The following is a 20,039-nucleotide window of genomic DNA, read 5'->3' as shown; positions in this document are numbered from 1 at the left end:
AGTCGTGTTTTAAAGGGTCAGAGGTCAAGACACTTCAGTCTTTCCTAAACCATGAGGATGAAACGTTCCCTGACAAAAAGCGCTACGATAGTTAGCTTTAATACAAAGATTGGGCTTTTCTCCGTCAATGAACTGAGACACGAACGGAAAAGATAAACTGTGAAACGGTGGAAAATGAATCTGAATTCAAATCCTGATTCAGGGACATTTTTCTGAGAGGATTTAATCCATCGAACTGGGATCAAAACGTGAAGCTAAACAGAATCAAGCTGTATTAACTGAAACGTTAGCTAACGTTTCCTTAACACAAACTGTTTTAGCTCTTAAAATGAACTGTTTGCTAACCAGAAACAAACTGTTTAAACTGAACCATTAGCAAACCTAAAGTGTTTTAGCCGCTAACCTGAAGTGTTATTTCATCTCAACCAATCTGACGACACTGTCAGCTAATATCAACTAACGAGTTTGAGTAGCTTAACTAAGCTGTTTGCTAACAATATACCTGTTTTAGATGCTAATCTGAAACTGTATCTTTAGCTTCTATCGTCAACTGTTAGCTAACCTGAAATAAATGTTAGCTAACCTGAAATATATGTTAGCTAACCTGTAATAAATGTTAGCAAACCTGTAATAAATGTTAGCTAACCTGTAATAAATGTTAGCTAACCTGAAATAAATGTTAGCTAACCTGAAATAAATGTTAGCTAACCTGTAATAAATGTTAGCTAACCTGAGCCAAACCATTTTATCGGTCCGACTTAACTGTTAGCTAAACCCAGCAGATCTGTTTGAGTTGGGAATGTAAAACCAAGTGTTTTTTACCACAAATGCTAACCTGAACCAGTTAGTTAACCTGAACCAGTTAGTTAACCTGAACCAGTTAGCTAACCTGAACCGGCTGAAGCTACTAATCTTTGGCTAAGATGTGTTTGAGTATCTAAAGCTAACTGTTGTTTTAGCTGAAGCTTAAAACATGAATTGTAGCTTGATGCTTTAACGGCTAACGCTAACCTAAACTGCTTTGTTAGCATCTGAGCTGTTATCTAATCACTTTATGGGACATTGTGTGAAACTGAGGCGTCTTGTGTTTGAAGTCGGTTTATTTCTTGGCTGTGTTTCTAACTTTGTCGCTCATGTTGCTGTTGTGTCGCTGTGTTTCCGAAGCAGCCACGCCCTGCATCAAAGCCATCAGCCCGAGCGAGGGCTGGACGACCGGCGGCGCCACCGTCATCCTCATCGGGGACAACTTCTTCGACGGCCTGCAGGTCGTCTTCGGCACCATGCTGGTCTGGAGCGAGGTGAGAGGATGCTGGTTTCGTCTGTTACAGGATGAAACTACTTGGGGCCTAAATGTGATCTTGGGCCTTGCAGGCTGTGAAGTCTGTGCTGCAATATTTGCATTTAATTTATCAGAGGAAATCAAACAGACCCAGCGATTTCACAGGAAAAAAAAAAAAAAAAACTATTTGGCACAGAGTCTGTGCTCGGAAAGCAGCTGCACATACTGTACATCATGTTCTCCATCTTCCTCATCAACACACACATTCATCGACACACACACATTTGAAGAAACACCTGCATCTGTATCTGTAGCTGTACACCTCCACCAGGTCTGCGTGCCCCCAAAAATATGTAGATTTAGTGCATGTTGAGGTGCAGGAGGAGCCGCGCATACGGCACGCCATGAAATATTGAAGCAGGTCCAGAAGAGCGGAACACCTGGCGGGGAAGGAGGGAAGGAGGCGTGAGACACACAGATATACCTCCACACGCTGTTCGCTTCACATCACACGCCGCTGACGGAGCTCCTCACTTTGATCAGCGTCGTCTGGCGGCGAGCAGACGGACTCCAAAGCCCAGCATGCCTCTGAACACAGACTGCACGCTGACCCAGATTGGAGGAAGACAGTCGGACTGTTTTGCACAGAAAAAGTTTGCAGAAAAGAGAAATCTCTGGTGCTGCAGGTTTCTATCACGCTGCTGATAAAATAAGAGTTTCCATATTAACACCAGAGTGAGTCGCCCTGAGTCTAGTTTGTGTTTTAACACACCAGACTACATTCACAAAAACAGGAATTTTACCTCACAGAAGACAGGAGTTTCTGGTTTATCGATGTCTCAATTAAATAGTTGTGTAACTGTGGTTCAGGTCTGAACTGACCCTTTAGTCACACAAACAAACTAACTGATAGAGGCAGCGGTCGACCATCAACTCCTGTGTTCTGTGAGGTAAAATTACTGTTTTTGTCAATGGAGTCTGGTGCCTTTGAAGAGAGCAGTAATTCCCTGTAAAAGTGCTCATCTTTGCCACTGACAGGCTCAGATTGTTCTGACAACATTATGGAAAGGATTTAAATATAGTGGAAACTTACTATTTGCCACGACGCAACCATCAGATCAGAATTAACCCTTTAAAGCACCAAAGAGGTTAAATCCCTGTTTTTATGAATGGAGTCTGGTGTGTGTGCAGAGAGCGATATAACGGCTGTTTGTGATTAAACCAAAAGGATCTTCCAGGTCTCTCTCTGTAGGGATCCTTTCCATGATGCTGTCACACACTTAGAATAACACTCTGAGCCTGTCAGTGGATCAAACAAGCACTTTTAGTGGACCTACTGTGATCAGGTGCAGTATTTTGATATCAAATAACAGTAAGATTATATTTTATTTTGGAGCTGAATTCCCAAACCTGACTGAACAGAAACCTTCCAGCTTTAACAGGATCTCTTCTCCACTCGTGTGTTGACCCAGACTGTGTTTGTGTGTCTCTGTGCGTTTCCTTTATCCAGCTGATCACCCCTCACGCCATCCGGGTCCAGACTCCCCCTCGCCACATCCCCGGGGTCGTGGAGGTCACGCTGTCCTACAAATCCAAACAGTTCTGCAAAGGAGCGCCGGGACGCTTCGTCTACACCGGTAAGAGCCGAGAGTGACACAACGGTAGTGAGGGTCCTCTTCCACCTGTTCTACCTTTACTGATCACGCTGGGACAGTATGAGAGACGTATTGATTATCTGATATCAGTCTTATAACACTGGGGGTGATGATATTAGTGGTTTTTAGAGGTCAGAATTCGATGTTGATTCACATTGTTTGGGAGGATATGTCGTCAATAATCACCTTCCTGTCACCGTGTTAGAGGCCTCATGTGAGGGTTTTCTTTTACTGATCACTAACATAAAGATCAATATCTGATTGATTTGGTGTTATCGGTCATCTGAACCTCCTCGTTGTGGTTTTAGACACTGTTCTCCTCCATAAGAGAAGGATTTTCTGGGGTTTTTTCAGAGACCTAACTTCCTGATCACCAATCAAACTCCACTTTAAAAGGTTCTGAGACTGTAATGATTACTAATCAAATAGTTTGACCTCCTAAGGGGAATGTTTTAGAGGTTTCTGGTGTATAAAGTTTTATGAAGTGCGTGTTTAAGGGTTTATTCAGCTCTAAAACCCCTTAATTTCCCCTTTAAATGTCACCCTGTCCTGGTGGAGACACATATACCCAAACTGCAGCCTGACAGGTTTTTGGTCTGACAGAATTTGAAATAAAGCTCTGTGAGTTTGAACAAACATGTTTTTAACGGTTCCTAATGTTGGATCGAAGCTCTCTGGGCTCCAAGAAGAGCTTAAGTAGGAGGTTTAAGGTGTTTAGACTCGAGGCCTGGTTATACAGACGAGGATCAGGTTTGTTTTTCGCTGTAAACAGTTTCCTACGTGCTCCCGTCCTCCTCCTCCTCCTCCTCCTCCTCCTCCTCTTCCTCCTCCTCCTCCTCTCTCCAGCTCGTCCTTCAGACTCATTGTCCAGAGTTAAACGTCCACATGTGCCGTCCACAGACTCCTTATCTCCCTCTGATATCAGTGCTTTTACTGTCCCCGATTATTCCGTCAGAATATCCAGATGTCATTCAAAGTAGCAGAAAGGTCAGACGGATGGCTGTTTAGTGAGATAAGTAAATGTCATTGCGTCGGGCCGTGAAAGAGGCGAGCGTGTTCGGGCTTTCTGTTTAACACCACTTTATCGCCGCTTCCTTCCTTTCGCTCCTTTCGTCTTTGTTGGAGGCGCCGCCTCCTCTGACGGCGGGACGAGACGGACGCTCACAATGGACGGTCCGGCCAGCGCCGACGCCGCCTCCTTTTGCAATGCTAATCTGTGATTCCATTTACAGATACGACTGACAAGAGCTGCGAGCTTTGCTTTCATATGGAGGTGTGTTGTGAATAGAGGCTGTTGTTAGAGTGTGTTCTCCTCAGGAACATGCTGGAGGGCCGGCAGGAGTTCAACCCCGACATGTTTTAGTCCAAATCACACAGGGCCGATATCAGGCCACCAAGTGTCTTCTTCTACTCACATGGTTCAATTATATTTAAAGTAGAAAAATAAAAGCACCAGTAAATATAAAGAAGTTTCCAGTGACGGTTGATTTAAACGACTGGTAGGTGCTAAAAGTGTTGGAACTGGTCCAGTAGATCACCTCAGCCAGCAGCCACCAAACGGGCTGCAATGGCTGCAACGTGATCCTTTGGGACAACTGCACCTGATCACAGTAGGTCCACTAGAAGAGCTTGTTTGATCCACTGACAGGCTCAGAGTGTTATTCTAAGTGTGTGACAGCATCATGGAAAGGATCCCTACAGAGAGAGACCTGGAAGATCCTTTTGGTTTAACCACAAACAGCACACACACCAGACTACATTCACTAAAACAGGGATTTTAGCTCCACAGAATACTGTAGCTGCTGCTCTGCTGCTGCCTCCATCTGTGATTAGTTTGTTTGTGTGACTTTGGTGCTTTTAAGGATTAGTTTGTATCCGATGGTTTTGTCTTGGCAAAGTTTCCAGTATATTTTTAGGGCTCCCAGAATATCCTGCAAAATCAAAATGCCCCAAAAACCTGTAATTCTAAAATAATAACTGGCAAAACAGGAGTTTCATGTGGTGATTTATTCATTTTATAAGAAAAAAGAGACAAAAAACAAAAATCATTCATTTGTAGGTTGGACTGCGTTTGTCCTTCCAGGCTTCCGTCCCTTTGCTTAGAGAGTCCGTCTCATTAGACATCACATCTGCATTCATTGCTGTTAAATTTCTACCATTTTTAACATCCATCTGCCGTCAGAAATGCGCCTCCATGCTGCCGTTACATAACTCTGACACCGATAGAGTAATTATTTAATCAGACAGGATCATCTCTCAGCAGCAGGTTTCAGGTCATTCAAGCTGATTTTCTTTGAAAAGATTGAAAAATGTTGCTTTTATTATGACATTTAAAATGTTAGATGTTAAGGAGGCAAATAAAAAATGAGAAGATTAATCTCAAAGTATAGATTAAAGGTGCCGTCCGTGATATTTTAATGTTATAACAAGAGACAAAGCTTAATTAAATGAGATAAATTGGTCATTTAAACGTCACATCTGGATATAACAATATAAAATCAGGTGTTGTAACATTTAAACTCTAGTTAAGATTAATTAGTTTGATGTGGAGTAAAAATGAGAAAGATGTGACCACTTTTAAACAGTTTTTTACTGTTTTCAGCGAAGTAAATGAACCTAAAATTCACTAAAAAGTGCAGCTTGCTTTTATTAAATTGGTCAGCGGTAGGAAGCTGTGATCTACGGTCTGCTCCTTTAAAAAAAAAAAAAAAAAAGAATAATCCAGGCCTCTTGGTTTGTCAGCATCAGCAGACGGATTCCAGCGAAGACGCCTGAACATCTGATTTGAGTTTGATTGATAGGAAACAACAAAAAGCGCGTGTCCCTGAAGGCACCGCGAGGCTGCACCCCGACAGGTGGCTGCATCACAACGTCGAACACAGTTTCTTGTAATTCTCCCAAGTCTACTTCCCGCTCCTCCTGCCAGAGAGGCGGCCATATTGCGCACACACACGCGCCGCCAGTTCATCTGATTTACACATCCATATTTTAAGTCTGAGGGAGCTCGCCGGCGTGCGTTTCCAGAGCGCCGCGCTCGCCGTGCCAGCAGTGTGTTGTTGTTCATGAATGTGAAATGAGCCGAGCTTTTAAACTCCAAACAGGCGAGCTGTGGATAATTGAAGAGGAGAAGAGAAAGAGACCTGCTGATGTCATTTCCTCCACACACACACACACACACACACACACACACTCACACCGCCAGAGGTGGAGGAAGTACTCCGATACTTTACTGAAGTACAAGTACCAATACAGCAATACTCCTGTACAAGGGAATATACACACAATCAAATATTAAAGTAAAAGTGGTAGTACTACGTGACAGTAACAGTACTGTAGTATCAGTGGTAACAGTACTGCAGTACTGTAGTATCAGTAGTACTGTAGTATGAGTAGTACTGTAGTACTGTAGTATCAGTAGTACTGTAGTATCAGTAGTACTGTAGTACTGTAGTATCAGTCGTACTGTAGTATCAGTAGTACAGTAGTACTGTAGTATCAGTAGTACTGTAGTATCAGTAGTACAGTAGTACTGTAGTATCAGTAGTACTGTAGTATCAGTCGTACTGTAGTATCAGTAGTACTGTAGTACTGTAGTATCAGTAGTACTGTAGTATCAGTCGTACTGTAGTATCAGTAGTACAGTAGTACTGTAGTATCAGTAGTACTGTAGTATCAGTCGTACTGTAGTATCAGTAGTACAGTAGTACTGTAGTATCAGTAGTACTGTAGTATCAGTCGTACTGTAGTATCAGTAGTACAGTAGTACTGTAGTATCAGTAGTACTGTAGTATCAGTCGTACTGTAGTATCAGTAGTACAGTAGTACTGTAGTATCAGTAGTACTGTAGTATCAGTAGTACAGTAGTACTGTAGTATCAGTAGTACTGTAGTATCAGTCGTACTGTAGTATCAGTAGTACTGTAGTATCAGTAGTACTGTAGTACTGCACATTTCATTAAGGAGGTTTTATTCACAAATACATTTCTTCCTCTTCTCCTCTAACTGCTTTGTTTTCTCCTTCTTTTCTGTCTCCTCCTCCTCCTCCGTCTCCTCCTCCTCTTCCTCTTCCTCCTCCTCTTCCTCCTCCTCCTCCTCCTCTTCCTCCTCCTCCTCCTCCTCGGCCTCTCGCCACAGTCGGGGTGCAGGTGAAGGTGAGGTGACGAGCAGTCAGATCCGAGTGTTTTCCCAGAATTCCCTGCTCTCTTCCTCTGTGCAGCTTAAAGCAGCTTCAGGATTTGATCCTTCGGCTTCGCTCTGAAAAACTGGCCGAAGGGGAGAAGCCCTCAGCAGAATGACAAGGAGGGAGAGAGGGGGGAGAGAGGGGAGAGAGGGGGGAGAGAGGGGAGAGGAGAGAGGGTGGAGGGAGGGGAGAGTAGAGGAGAAAGGAGAGGGGAGAGGAGGTTTCTGTAGTTTGGGCTTTTTTGTTTTGCAGGTTTGTAGTTTTTTGGATTCAGTAGTTTTGTAGTTTTTCTAAATTCTGCAGCTTTACAGTTTTTTGTAATGTTTGGATTCTGTCAGTTTGTAGTTAATTGTAGTTTTTCATTGATTCTGTTGTTTTTGAAGTTTGGATCCTGTTTTGTAGTTCTGTAGTTCTGTAGTTTCTTTTGCACTAGTTTATTTTTTTGCTGGTGGATTCTGTAGCTTTGTAGTTTGCTGTAGTTCGCAGCAGCGGCAGGTTTCATCAGCGTCTCCTCAGCAGAGCAGCTGGTGCTGCTGGGTCCACGCCGCCGGCCTCAGAGCTTGTAATGCACGGATCAATGCGGCCTGTGGGGGGAGGACGGGTGAGGAGGGGTGAGTGAGGGGGGTGATGTTGTGGGATCGATGGGTGCTGAGTTATTGCGGCGCTCGGCCACTGATTTTTAGAGAGCTGTGTTTTCCCAGGAAAGTCAATACCTCCAGGCTCCTCTCATTAATTTCAACCCCCTCCATCCCTCCCAACGCCTCCCCTACCCTCCCCCTGCAGCTGCACCAGGGGATCTGCAGCCCCAGAGGGGGAGAACGGGGGGGAGGAGGAGGAGGTAGGGGGGGAGAGAGAGAGAGAAACTGAGATGATGGAAGTCCAGACGATGGGAGGAAGAGAGATGAGATGGGGGGAGTAAAAACTGAGAGGATAAAGTCCAATTGGGGTTAAAGAGAGAGGAGGAGGAGGAGGAGGAGGAGGAGAAAAGAAGGGAGGGAAGGAGGATGAATAAAAGAAGAGGGAAGGAGGAAGAGGAGGGCAGACGCTGTGGTTCCTGGGTTAGAAAACAGAGTATTGATCGCTGATATGGAGATCATGTTTGCAGCAGATGTGTTGATGGAGTCCAGTCGCCACAAACCGGAGCAGCTTGGTTTTAGCCTTTGGGGTGGGGTGTTTTCCTCCCTGGGGGGGGGCAGGCCTCAACACGCCCAGACCCCCCCCCCACCCTCACCCCCACAGCAAGGCCTGCTGGGAGCCGAGGTGTGGCTGAACTGAGCGTGGAGGAGTCTTCGATAGTAAAGATGGATGACGTCATATCAGGTGTCTGTTACACTCAAACAACAGACAGCTGCTGTAGTTCAGAGGTGTTTGGGTTCTGTAGTTCTGTAGTTCTGTAGTTCTGTAGTTCTGTAGTTCTGTAGTTTTGTAGTTTTGTAGTTTTTGAAATCTGCAGTTTTGTAGATTTTTTTTTGTTTTTGTAATTTTTGAATTCTTTGGTTTTATATTTTTTGTGTTTGGATTCTGTAGTTTTGTCATTTGTAATTTTCTGCTGTTTTTTTTCAGTATTTATAGGTGGAGGTCTATAGTGTGTGTGTGTGCTAGTTAGTCAGTGTGTTAGTGTGTAGTGGAGGTCTATAGTGTGTGTGTGTGCTAGTTAGTCAGTGTGTTAGTGTGTAGTGGAGGTCTATAGTGTGTGTGTGTGTGCTAGTTAGTCAGTGTGTCAGTGTGTAGTGGAGGTCTATAGTGTGTGTGTGTGTGCTAGTTAGTCAGTGTGTTAGTGTGTAGTGGAGGTCTATAGTGTGTGTGTGTGCTAGTTAGTCAGTGTGTTAGTGTGTAGTGGAGGTCTATAGTGTGTGTGTGTGCTAGTTAGTCAGTGTGTTAGTGTGTAGTGGAGGTCTATAGTGTGTGTGTGTGTGCTAGTTAGTCAGTGTGTTAGTGTGTAGTGGAGGTCTATAGTGTGTGTGTGTGTGCTAGTTAGTCAGTGTGTTAGTGTGTAGTGGAGGTCTATAGTGTGTGTGTGTTAGTTAGTCAGTGTGTTAGTGTGTAGTGGAGGTCTATAGTGTGTGTGTGCTAGTTAGTCAGTGTGTTAGTGTGTAGTGGAGGTCTATAGTGTGTGTGTGTTAGTTAGTCAGTGTGTTAGTGTGTAGTGGAGGTCTATAGTGTGTGTGTGTGTTAGTTAGTCAGTGTGTTAGTGTGTAGTGGAGGTCTATAGTGTGTGTGTGTGCTAGTTAGTCAGTGTGTCAGTGTGTAGTGGAGGTCTATAGTGTGTGTGTGTTAGTTAGTCAGTGTGTTAGTGTGTAGTGGAGGTCTATAGTGTGTGTGTGTGTGCTAGTTAGTCAGTGTGTTAGTGTGTAGTGGAGGTCTATAGTGTGTGTGTGCTAGTTAGTCAGTGTGTTAGTGTGTAGTGGAGGTCTATAGTGTGTGTGTGTGCTAGTTAGTCAGTGTGTCAGTGTGTAGTGGAGGTCTATAGTGTGTGTGTGCTAGTTAGTCAGTGTGTTAGTGTGTAGTGGAGGTCTATAGTGTGTGTGTGTGCTAGTTAGTCAGTGTGTTAGTGTGTAGTGGAGGTCTATAGTGTCTCTAGTATCTCTTCTGGAGGTTCACAGATCTTTAGATCCACTGTTGTTCTGGATCAACATGTTCTCTGTCTCTCTTTAGTCTCCTCTGATGAACAACATGTCTGATTCCTGGATTTTCTCCATGTTTCTCCAGTCTGAAGTCTTTTCTCACTCATTCTGCTTCAGTGACTTCTGGAACCTTTTAGCTGAGGTTGGACACATTTTAGGGACATGAAGAAGAAGAAGGTCCTCCAAGAAACAATGTCACCAGAAGAAGAAGAAGCAGCAGCGAGGACGTGTTTAGATCACAGAGATCAGAGGGATAATAAGAACTATAATTTATGAGCATCAGGTTGATCCTGTGTTATGAACACTGATTTTTGAGTCACGTCTCCACGTTCACAGATAAAAACAGAGTGTGTGCGGTGGCCTTCGTCCTCCCTCTCTCCTCTCCGTGTTTGCTGGTCGTGTTGCAGTGTGGGCGTTCAGGTCCCTCTGGGACTGTCGCTGAGATTAAGCAGCTCTACAAATAAATTCTACTCCACTTACACCACTAATTGTTTTTGCTAAAATAACCAAAGTGGACTGTGGGTTTAGAGTTTTTCCTCTGGACTCACAGATCAAGAGGAGCCATGTGTGGAGGGACGCTGAAGAGCTCTCACACTCAGGATCTGTCACCTGTTTACGTCCATTGATTTGGTCCATGACTTTTTTTAAAAAATGCAAAAAAGGTTCCATGTTTGACCGGGATTATTTGGGAAAATGCGGCTGTATCAGGATGTAACGGTGATCGGTGGGTTTGTCAGACCTACAACCTCCTGACCAGAGCCTCCGTGTGACGAGGAGCTCACATTGTTGTTGCTAAGTCAGTGAGACAACTACAAAGAGACATAAAATGACCACAGAGAGACATAAAACAATTACAGAGACACAAAACGACTACAAACAGAGACAAAATAAGTGCAAAGAGATACAAAAGGACTACAAAGAGACATAAAATGACTATAAATGGAGATAAAATGACACAAGGAGACATAAAATGACTATTAAGAGACTTAAAACAATTACAGAGAGACATAAAACGACTAAAAATAGAGACAAAATAAGTGCAAAGAGATACAAAAGGACTACTAAGAGACGTAAAAGAGATAAAAATGACCACAAAGAGACATAAAACAGAGGCAAAGAGATAAAAGTGACTCCAAATAGAGACAGAAAGACGTCAGACAGACACAATGATGCACAGACGGACAAAAGGACATGAAACAGCTACAAAGAGATAAAACACGACTACAAAGACACAAAAAGAAAAGAGAAAAGACACAAACTACCACAGAGACACAACAAGGCTGCAGAATGAAAAGTCTGCAGGATGTTTGGAGCTACGATCAGCTCCTTATCGATCAGTCTTCATATTAATCAGTCGTTGATTATTATTACTGTTGGCAGAGCTGCTCTGTTTGGTCTGCTCACAGTTTTCAGCTCAAACTTTTCTTCAGCAGCTTTTTTTAAAATACGCAGATTATCAGCTGTTATATCTGCAGGTTTGTGTCTTAATTTGGGCCCAAAGAAGCAAATTATTAAGTTATTTTCATGATAATTTAAGTGTTTAAAGGACATTTCGTGATGTTTTTGTGGATTTTGTATCAACTTTCACCGTAAAAAGGAAATTTTTCTTTACTAACTTTAACCTTTAACCTGCAGACGCTCATATCAGCAGAGACAATGAGGCCCTTTAGGTCCTACACACACACACACACACACACACACACACACACACACACACACACACACACACACACACACTGACATACACACACACACACTCACTCACACACACACACACACACACACACACACACACACACACACACACACACACACACACACACACTGACACACACACTGACACACACACACACACACACACACACACACTAACACACACAGTGTGTCAGTTCAGTCTGAGACGCTGGAAAGTTTTCTGGGGAAGAAGAAGAGTCTCTCCCCCCTCCTCCCTGCCTCCCCCCTCCTGCCTCCCCGTTTCTCCCCCTGTTCTCCACTTCTCTCCTCCTCCCTCTCCCTTCATTCCCCCTTTTCCCCTTCCCTCCCTCTCTCTTCCTTCTCTTTCTCCCCCTCCCCTTGTTTCCCCCTTACTTCCTCTCTCTCCCTCCCTCTTCCTACCTTTCCTCCCCCTCCCTCTCTCACCCCTGCCCCCTTTTTTCCCTCCCTCCTCACCCCTCTCTCTCTCTCCCTCTCCCCGCTACTCCCTCATTTCTTTCTCTACCTCCCCCCTCTCCTTCCTCCCCTCTCCCCCTCCCTCCCCCATATGAGGCTCTGCTCACTGATAGACTTTCTAACTCTGAGCTGGTTTTCGGGCTTCGACCTGAACACAGAACCAGAACCAGAACCAGAACCAGAACCAGAACCTTTTTGGTTCCACTCAAACGATGTGTGATGTCAGAAACACTTTACTGTTTTAATCGGACTGAAAACGACTCATTTCGGCCTGAAAATCCCCCAAATATCAGATTTCTGTCTCGAGGTTTGAACCACTTTGGCTCTGGAACAAGAATCCTGAAGACAAAGTGTTCGTTTCTCAGCTGGATGTTTCCAGATGTGCTGGAAACATCCAGAGAAACTCGTCACTCAAAACACTCATTTGCTGATTTATCTCCGTCCTTTCAGTCATTTGTCCCTGAAGTGATTTAATTAACTGATCATCAGCTGCACACATGTTTTAGTTTTAGGCCCCAAATAAGCAAATAAGTTATTTTTCTGATAATTTGAGTATTTAATTCAGATGATATAGACTTTATATTAACAACCTCTTTACTAACTTTGAACAGGTTGAATTATTTTGTATTTGTGAGAGATTTGAAATGATATTTAGCTTTTTTAGTGTCGCAGTACATTTTAAAACAGTTTTTAAAGATTTTAAGTATTTCGATTACGGTCAATGAAGTTTGGTGAAATCAAAGATATGAATTATTGACCTTATCTAAAGTGGATGTAATGTTTTATGTTTATTTGTGGGGGTAACGTAGAATAAGACTAACTCATGTTTAGTTTACAAAAACACCAAGATTACTCCAGACCTAAATGAACATTTTAACCTATTTTAATGAATCCCTGTAATCTATTTTAACCCTTGTTAATCATTTCAATAACCTATTTTACCCTATTTCAATAAAATATAACCTATAACCTATCTTAACCTGCTTTAACCTGTTTGAACCTGTTTCTAAAACCTATTTTTTAACCTGTTTTTACCCGTTTTAACCTGTTTTAATAACCTATTTTTACCTACTTCCATAGCGTATTTTAACTAATTTCCAAAACCTATTTTTACCTATTTTAATAACTGATTTTAACTCATTTCTATAACCTGTCTTAACCTGCTTTAAACTATTTTAACCTGTTTTTACCTACTTTAACCTATTTAACCCATTATAAACTGTTTCTACGTCTCAGTTTGGTTAAACCTTTACTTACTCATATCCTCCCGACGCCCCGACAGATGTCTTAAAGGAGCCTTCGTTCTTCGGCCGTTACCTGTGAATCAGGCCGTCACACCTGTGATTTAAAGGCACAGTTGCACCTTTTCATCGCTGCACACTGAGTGTTGGAGCTTCTGTTCTCACAAACTCCTCGCAAACACGTCAACCTGTCGGCAGCAGACAGGGCGAAGAGGCAAGGAGGGGAGAAATTCAGAGCAAGACACTTGATCAATCAATGGAGTCACTAACACTCCTCACCCCCCTCCCTCCTCCTCCTCACCCGTGCATCCCTCCCTCCCCCTCCCCCTCCACTCGCCTCTGCTGCAATCGATGCTCATAGAAATTTCATGAACTTTAAACTGTGATTGACAGGCGGGTCAGGCCCTGACAGACAGTGTGGGGGGCACGATGAAGCCCACGCTCTTCATCATCAACAACAGTATAAACAGAATAATAACGATAATAATCCTAATTAATACATAAATAACTGAACAAACTAAGAAGATAACAGGGTGCTCATGGCTCATGGAATCAAGAAAAGTCTATTCCAGACACAGAAAGTCAGGAAGCAGCTTATTTTCTTCTCCACTTGTTGTTTCTGGGGTTTAAATTATTATATTTTTGCTTGTTTTGTTCTGGAAGTTCTGTTGCCGCCTCATTTTCAGTGGATTTTCAGCCCTGATGGACGTTTGTCGCTAGTTATTTCAACAAAAAACACATTTTTCATTTTATTCCAACTGCAGTCGGCATTTTAAGCCTAAAAACGGATGTTCTAAGTGGATTATAAAGTCTGTACCATCTCTGCAGGACATCTTTACCCAAAGATCAGGCAGATAAAGGCGACAGGGCTGCGTCGTCTCTGCAGGACTTCCTCTCAGGCTGCGTACGACACCTGAGAGCCCAAACACGGGGCTGAAAAAGGCCCAATGACTGGCTGCTGCTCTGACTGTAGCAGCTGAAGATGACTGAGGCCACGTATCAAGTTTTTAATCAGCTCCCAGCTTTTATTACCTGGATTTTAGCAGACGGACGACAGACGACACAGAAATGTTGTTTTTTTTAGTGCAGAGGAACAAAATTGCAGCGCTGCAGGCAGACTGATGATCTAAAGGATCTAAAAGGATCTAAAGGATCGTTTCCCCGAGTCGTCAGTCGACTCTCTGCACCTTTAACTTTAGCTGCTTCACTGTAAACAGCTGTTACAGGAGTTCAGGGTGGAGCTGGTGGTTCAGGTTCAGGTTCAGGTTCAGGTTCAGGTTCAGGTTCAGGTGCAGCCATAAATATTCATCCTTTGTTTTTCCCCAACTGGATTTCTCCTTCCTCTTCTTCTTCTCCTTCCTCCTCTTCTTCTCCTTCCTCTTCTTCTTCTCCTTTCTCCTCTTCTCCTTCTTCCTCCTCTTCTTCCTCTTCTTCCTCTTCTTCTTCTTGTTTATGACCACTGGATCTCATAACTCCTCTTCTGTCCTCCCTGCATTCGCTTTCCGTTTATTTTACCGTTGACCTCCATGTCTTCCTGCCCCTCGTTGTACCAAAGACCTGTAACCCTTCATGAGATCAGCTGATCGTCTTCTGGTCGGTTTATTAAATCTGTCTCTGCTCTTAAATCCTTCTTTTATGAAAAACACTTTCATCTCCGTCTTAATTTGAAAAGTTTATTGATTTCCTGATTATTTACGGTGAGTTCTTCCCTCCTGACCTCTGAGGGTAAAAACCAGCCCACCTGACACGCAGAGACTTTAACTGCTCGGGAGTTAAACGCCTCGAACACGACGTCTGATGTGTAACGAGGCGTCAGGCGTTCGCTCAGTCACTCTGCGGTTATCACACGGCGGTAATGAAACAACACGAGTGGTTTCTTCTCCTCGTCTTTGATCTCGGCTCTTGTCTCGTCTTTTAATAGACAGCAGAAGTGTGCTCTCCGCCGGGGGAATTCCTCGACTCTCAGCAGAGACGCACCACATTTCATATATCAAAGAGCACGGCGGCGGCGCTCCACTTAGGGAACGGGGACTTGTGGAACTAATGTCGGGTAATTAGCTGTTTCTGCGGGGGCATTTTCGGCCGCGACTCCAGAAAATAATAACTTCTCAGGTGGGGGGCCTATTTCTTTGAGGCACTGTTCTTCTCCTCTGCCCCGTCGCTCGGCTCTAATCACGAGGAGGTAATTATTCACTGATTAACATGCTGGATCTGGGCGGATGTTCACTCTAATCACAGAGGTTGTTGCGTCAGCGGCGGCTCTCGGAGGAGGAAGCAGAAGGGGAGTGGGTGTTCTTCTGTCACTCTGGTCCCGTGAGCCGCAGGACGACAGGCGGCGAGATGTTCATCTGGGTTACAGAGCGAGGAGGGACGGCGTGTCTCTCCCCAGACAAACAGAGAGGAGGGAGAGGGAGAGGGAGACAAGGTTACCTGCAGTTCTGAAAATACCTGGCAGCTGTCGGGGGGGGCGGTGGGGGACGATTCTCATCATTTGTTCCCTCAAATTGCTGAATTTGTTCCCTCAAATCTCCAAGTCCTGCTCTCAAAACGCTTAATTTGCCTCCATCTGCAGCCGTGAGGGGCTTCAAGTGAAGCTGAGGAAGGCAGACAAGGCCATCTAGTCTCTTTTAATTATTCCAGTCAGGTTATATTGTCTATTTTCCTTTTGTTAAGAAATCCCATAAAGAAACCCATTGACAAAAACAGTAATTTTACCTCAAATAACGAAGGAGCTGCTGGTCTGCTGCTGCCTCAGTCAGTTAGTTTGTGTGTCTTTGGTGTTTTCAGGGTTTGGTTCAGATCAAACACAATATTTGTTTAATACACAATAACACAAACACACTAACTGATGGAGGCAGCAGCAGAGCAGCAGCTCCTGTGTTCTGTTCTCTAAAATCCCTGTTTTAGTGAATGGAGTCTGGTGTGTGTGCTGTTTGTGGTTAAACCAAAAGGATCTTCCAGGTCTCTCTCTGTAGGGATCCTTTCCATAATGCTGTCACATACTTAGAATAACACTCTGAGCCTGTCAGTGGATCAAACAAGCTCTTTTAGTGGACCTACTGTGATCTACTGGACCAGTTCCAACACTTTTACTACCTACCAGGCATTTAAACACCAGGATATGTACAGATAAGATAGAGACCTCACACAGTTCTACTACAAAGAGTTTTACTGCCTTAATTGTGTCTCATGTCCTTTGCAGTATCTTTTTAGGAAAACAGTAACTGTAAATAAAACCATAGATTAAATCAATATCATATTAATAATTGTGCTCTTGTGGTCCCAACAACCTCCACCAGTACAGCCGGGCGGCATGCAGCCTGAGAGGCAGCACCCAGGGCAAACCGAGCCTCCTAATCACCTGCTGATAAAAGCAGACACTACAGATTTGTGAGATGTTATTAAAGATTTATAAAAACCAAACGGATTCTTTTAGGAGCCATTGGGCCACAGACAGGAAGTGAGAAAGTACTGAGCGAGACGAGACGTCTAACGTGATGCTGGTTTGAGTCTGTGCGAGAGATTTAATGACAAGAAGGAAAAATATAGAACAACATCTGATAATTTCTTTAGGTTTCAGGGTCTGGGCCTTGTTTTTTGTTTAGGGTGAGGATAAATCTCTGGGAATACCAGTTAACGAACCAAACGCTGCGTCTCTAGTTGTTGTCTGTGGCGTCTCCTCCGTGCATTTCCTCTCTCTGATGACTGAGTGATGAATTGAAAGTCAGAGGAATAAAACAGCACATCAATAAGCCGGTGAAAGAATGCATTCAGGGTGTTATGGCTGCTTGTCAACACCCCCCCCACCACCACCACCACCCCTCCACATCACCAACCCCAGCTGACGCCAGTTGGCCACTTGACAAGCAGCAAAACAAATCAGCCCGTCCACTTAAGGCTCAGCATGTCGTGCATCTGTCAGCACCCCCCCTTTACCCCTGAAGGAAGTGAGGAATCATCAGCGGTGGCGATCTTCGGGCAGCGAGGCCAAACGCCGCGCTGACCTGAATCAATCATACAGCCGGGGGAGATGGGAAATTGCAGCACATGTTGCTGCGGGATGGAGAAGCGTCTTGAAATGTGCGGCGGGTGCGTCGGGGGAGTCGCCACTCAGCGGCCTGTTTCATATGGAATATGGAGTCTATTTGAAATGATAAGTGTAATACAGGAGGAAGCCACGCAGAGCTGCTGCAGATAAAGTCTATCTGCGGCTCATTGGGGACATGACTGCGCCTTCGACAAGGCCATCACTGCAAAACAAAAAGGTAAAGGTGAGCAGGGATCCCCCAAAGTGCATATTTCATCTCCGGTTGGTAAATATGTACAAACCGGCCGCGTACAAAAACAGATTCACACTCACAGAGCGAGAAGCCCGACGGCAGTGGGAACCAGCAAATGAAAAATAGCGAGAGATAAATAAATGTAAACAGTTGTGAGGAGGAAGATGTAAACAGAGGCTTAGTGGATGTATACATGCTCCTCTGAAGCATGGCGGCCCGTGGAATTGTGGGAGCTGATGTGAGCGGGGTAATGAGCCTGCGGAGATGTTCCAGTAATCCAGCCATCCTCCCTCCAGAGCCCCGATCCTCTGATCTGTTATCAGCCGGCATCTGCAGCAGCAACGCGCAAATTATCGCAGACCGAACGGAGACGAAGAGGAAGGTTCACGCTCGCTGCACCTCAGATCGTCTGTGGGTTAGAGGCAGGACAGGTGAGCCTCACCTGTGGAGGCAGAGTCAGAAAAACACAGAACACGTCACCATAGTCTTCCCGTTTAAATGTTAAAGCATCAGTAACAGTAATATCACACTTGTGCACTAAATGAATCACTAGCAGGACCCCAATGTGTGCCCCAACATGTATTTAGGACCTTCAGCCAAGTGGCTTGAGGAGGATCCTGCTTTTCTCAGCGCTGAAGCTCACAGTCTGTCTTTGTGCTCACGGGTTCCTAATTCATGTTGTTTGTTAGCAAATCACCACATAAATCTGAGAGGGAATCAGGCAGCACAGAGAAACCGTAAACAATGCTCAGACGGTTAAAGTCAGGACTGGCAGGATCGTTATAAACGTGCCCAGGGGGTTTTTCATCACGTTTGCAAAGTGTAAGCTGTGATTTGCAGAACTGGAGGATTTCCTTTATTGTTTATTCCGTGATCTGCAATCCTCACACATCGCGTCTGTGAAATTGGCCCCACCAGCTCATTGTTGCCCCAGGGCCCCCCGGCAGGTTAATTCGGCCGTGGACATGGACTTGAAACATGAGCAGCCAGTTTGTAAACAAACCTCCAGGTCAAACAAACTTATTGGAAACACAAAAATGAAGATGAACAGTAAAATCATGACTCTAAGTGTATATGGTAAAAACATCCATCAAGAGCTGCTTCAAACGATTCTTTTTGTTACTTGATTGGTGTTTTGACGTATAAAAATTCAGAAAACAGTGAAAATTGTCCATTAAATGTCCTACAGCCTATAGCGACCCATCAAATGTCTCAGTTTGTCTGACAAATCGTCAATTTCTTAGAATTCAGAACCAAGAAAAGCAGCAAATTTTCACATTTGAGTACATGGAAAAATAAAATTTTTGGAAGTTTTGCTTGAAGAAAATGACAAACCAGTTGCTGAGTGACTCAACAAATCGTTGCCACTCTACATCCTTCACAGTTTGTAGACACACTTCCTGTTTCAGCTCCAAGCTGCCATACTTACTGTAGTTGAGCCGATGCAGTCGTCTTGTGCAATGAGGGATTATCGGCAACATTTCAGTGTTCGCTCTCAGTTTGACCCCCAAATAAAATGGTTTCGGTAAACGGTGGGTTTTATTGTCTCATCTAATTTATTTTTAGTGAGGTTTAGTGATTAAAACCCACTGCCCTGTTGGAAAAATCAACATTGTTCTGCTAAATTTGAAAGTACGGACGTATTGAGTAAGTAACAGAGGACCCAGTATTGATCCTTGTGGGACACCTATTTCTACTTTATTTGAAATACTGTTAGCATTAATCAATGTGTGTATATGTATCGTACTAGTACATCATATCACACATAGTTAATTGAGATATTCAACGAACCAAACATCAGGACTCCTCCTACGAACTAATGTGACAATCATACACACTAATGTTGTCGTTATTTACAGAAATCTCAGTGAACTTTTTAAACACATCTGGCTGTAAGTTAGTGGGAGTGAAGAGAAAAGATGTTTCTTTCAGTAAATTTGGCAGATTTACTGTTTCTACGTTGTTGTTACTGACGATAAAGGCTGACTGGTGCTTAGCTGCGACGCCTTTAGTCCCGGCGGCAGGATCTGTTTTTCAGGGTTTCTGGGTTCAGGTTCAGACTCCCGACTGTTGAGGTTGTTGGTTTCGCGTCTGTCTCGTCTCATGTCGGCGCTCCGGTGACGTTGCCGTCACCCCAGCGGTTTGACCTCCGACACCTTTCGAGGTGGGCTGTTTGTGTTTTTTTCGTGGGTCCAACTGTGTGAGCGAAGCCAGGCGTTACCATGGGAACAGGCTGTTGGACGGGTGCTGCGATTGGTCAGAGGGGGCTTTTGTTAATCGGTTTGGACAGCAAAGACTGATGGGAAAGAGCTCTGTGCCTGTGTTGAAATGTTCAACACGCTTTTATTTTGAAAGAATGGTTAGACCTGAATACAAACAATGAGACAAAATACAACATGTAGTACTTTATTAATACTCCTAACCTCTTTACTGTGTTTACTACTGCAAGTACTGCTGTTAATGTTGGGAAAAATGGATGTGATAGTGTACTGCTACCACCATCAGCACTGTTTCCTCCATGAATTTGAGGTTTTTAGCAGGAAGTTTACATCCGACAACTGGGTATTTATTACACACTGACTTATTTCTGTTGTGTTAGACGACTTTAAAGT

The 20,039-nt window shown here is 44.0% G+C and overlaps 1 protein-coding gene across 2 annotated transcripts in view; it reads left to right on the top strand.

Annotated features, from left to right (window-relative positions):
• LOC139206753 (transcription factor COE1-like) overlaps positions 1 to 20,039 on the top strand; it is a 157,918-nt gene that overhangs the window by 103,723 nt on the left and 34,156 nt on the right. Inside the window, exons 9-10 of one of the 2 annotated variants that reach the window (XM_070836325.1) lie at positions 1,168 to 1,298; positions 2,790 to 2,916. In XM_070836325.1, the coding sequence (XP_070692426.1) occupies positions 1,168 to 1,298; positions 2,790 to 2,916 (258 nt within the window). Of the gene's footprint in view, positions 1 to 1,164; positions 1,299 to 2,789; positions 2,917 to 20,039 lie in introns of both variants that reach the window. The other variant, XM_070836324.1, reaches the window with a different exon arrangement.

The sequence above is a fragment of the Pempheris klunzingeri genome, chromosome 9 (assembly GCF_042242105.1).
Source record: "Pempheris klunzingeri isolate RE-2024b chromosome 9, fPemKlu1.hap1, whole genome shotgun sequence".
NCBI lineage: Eukaryota > Metazoa > Chordata > Actinopteri > Acropomatiformes > Pempheridae > Pempheris > Pempheris klunzingeri.
This window is presented reverse-complemented; position numbering and strand designations above follow the sequence as displayed.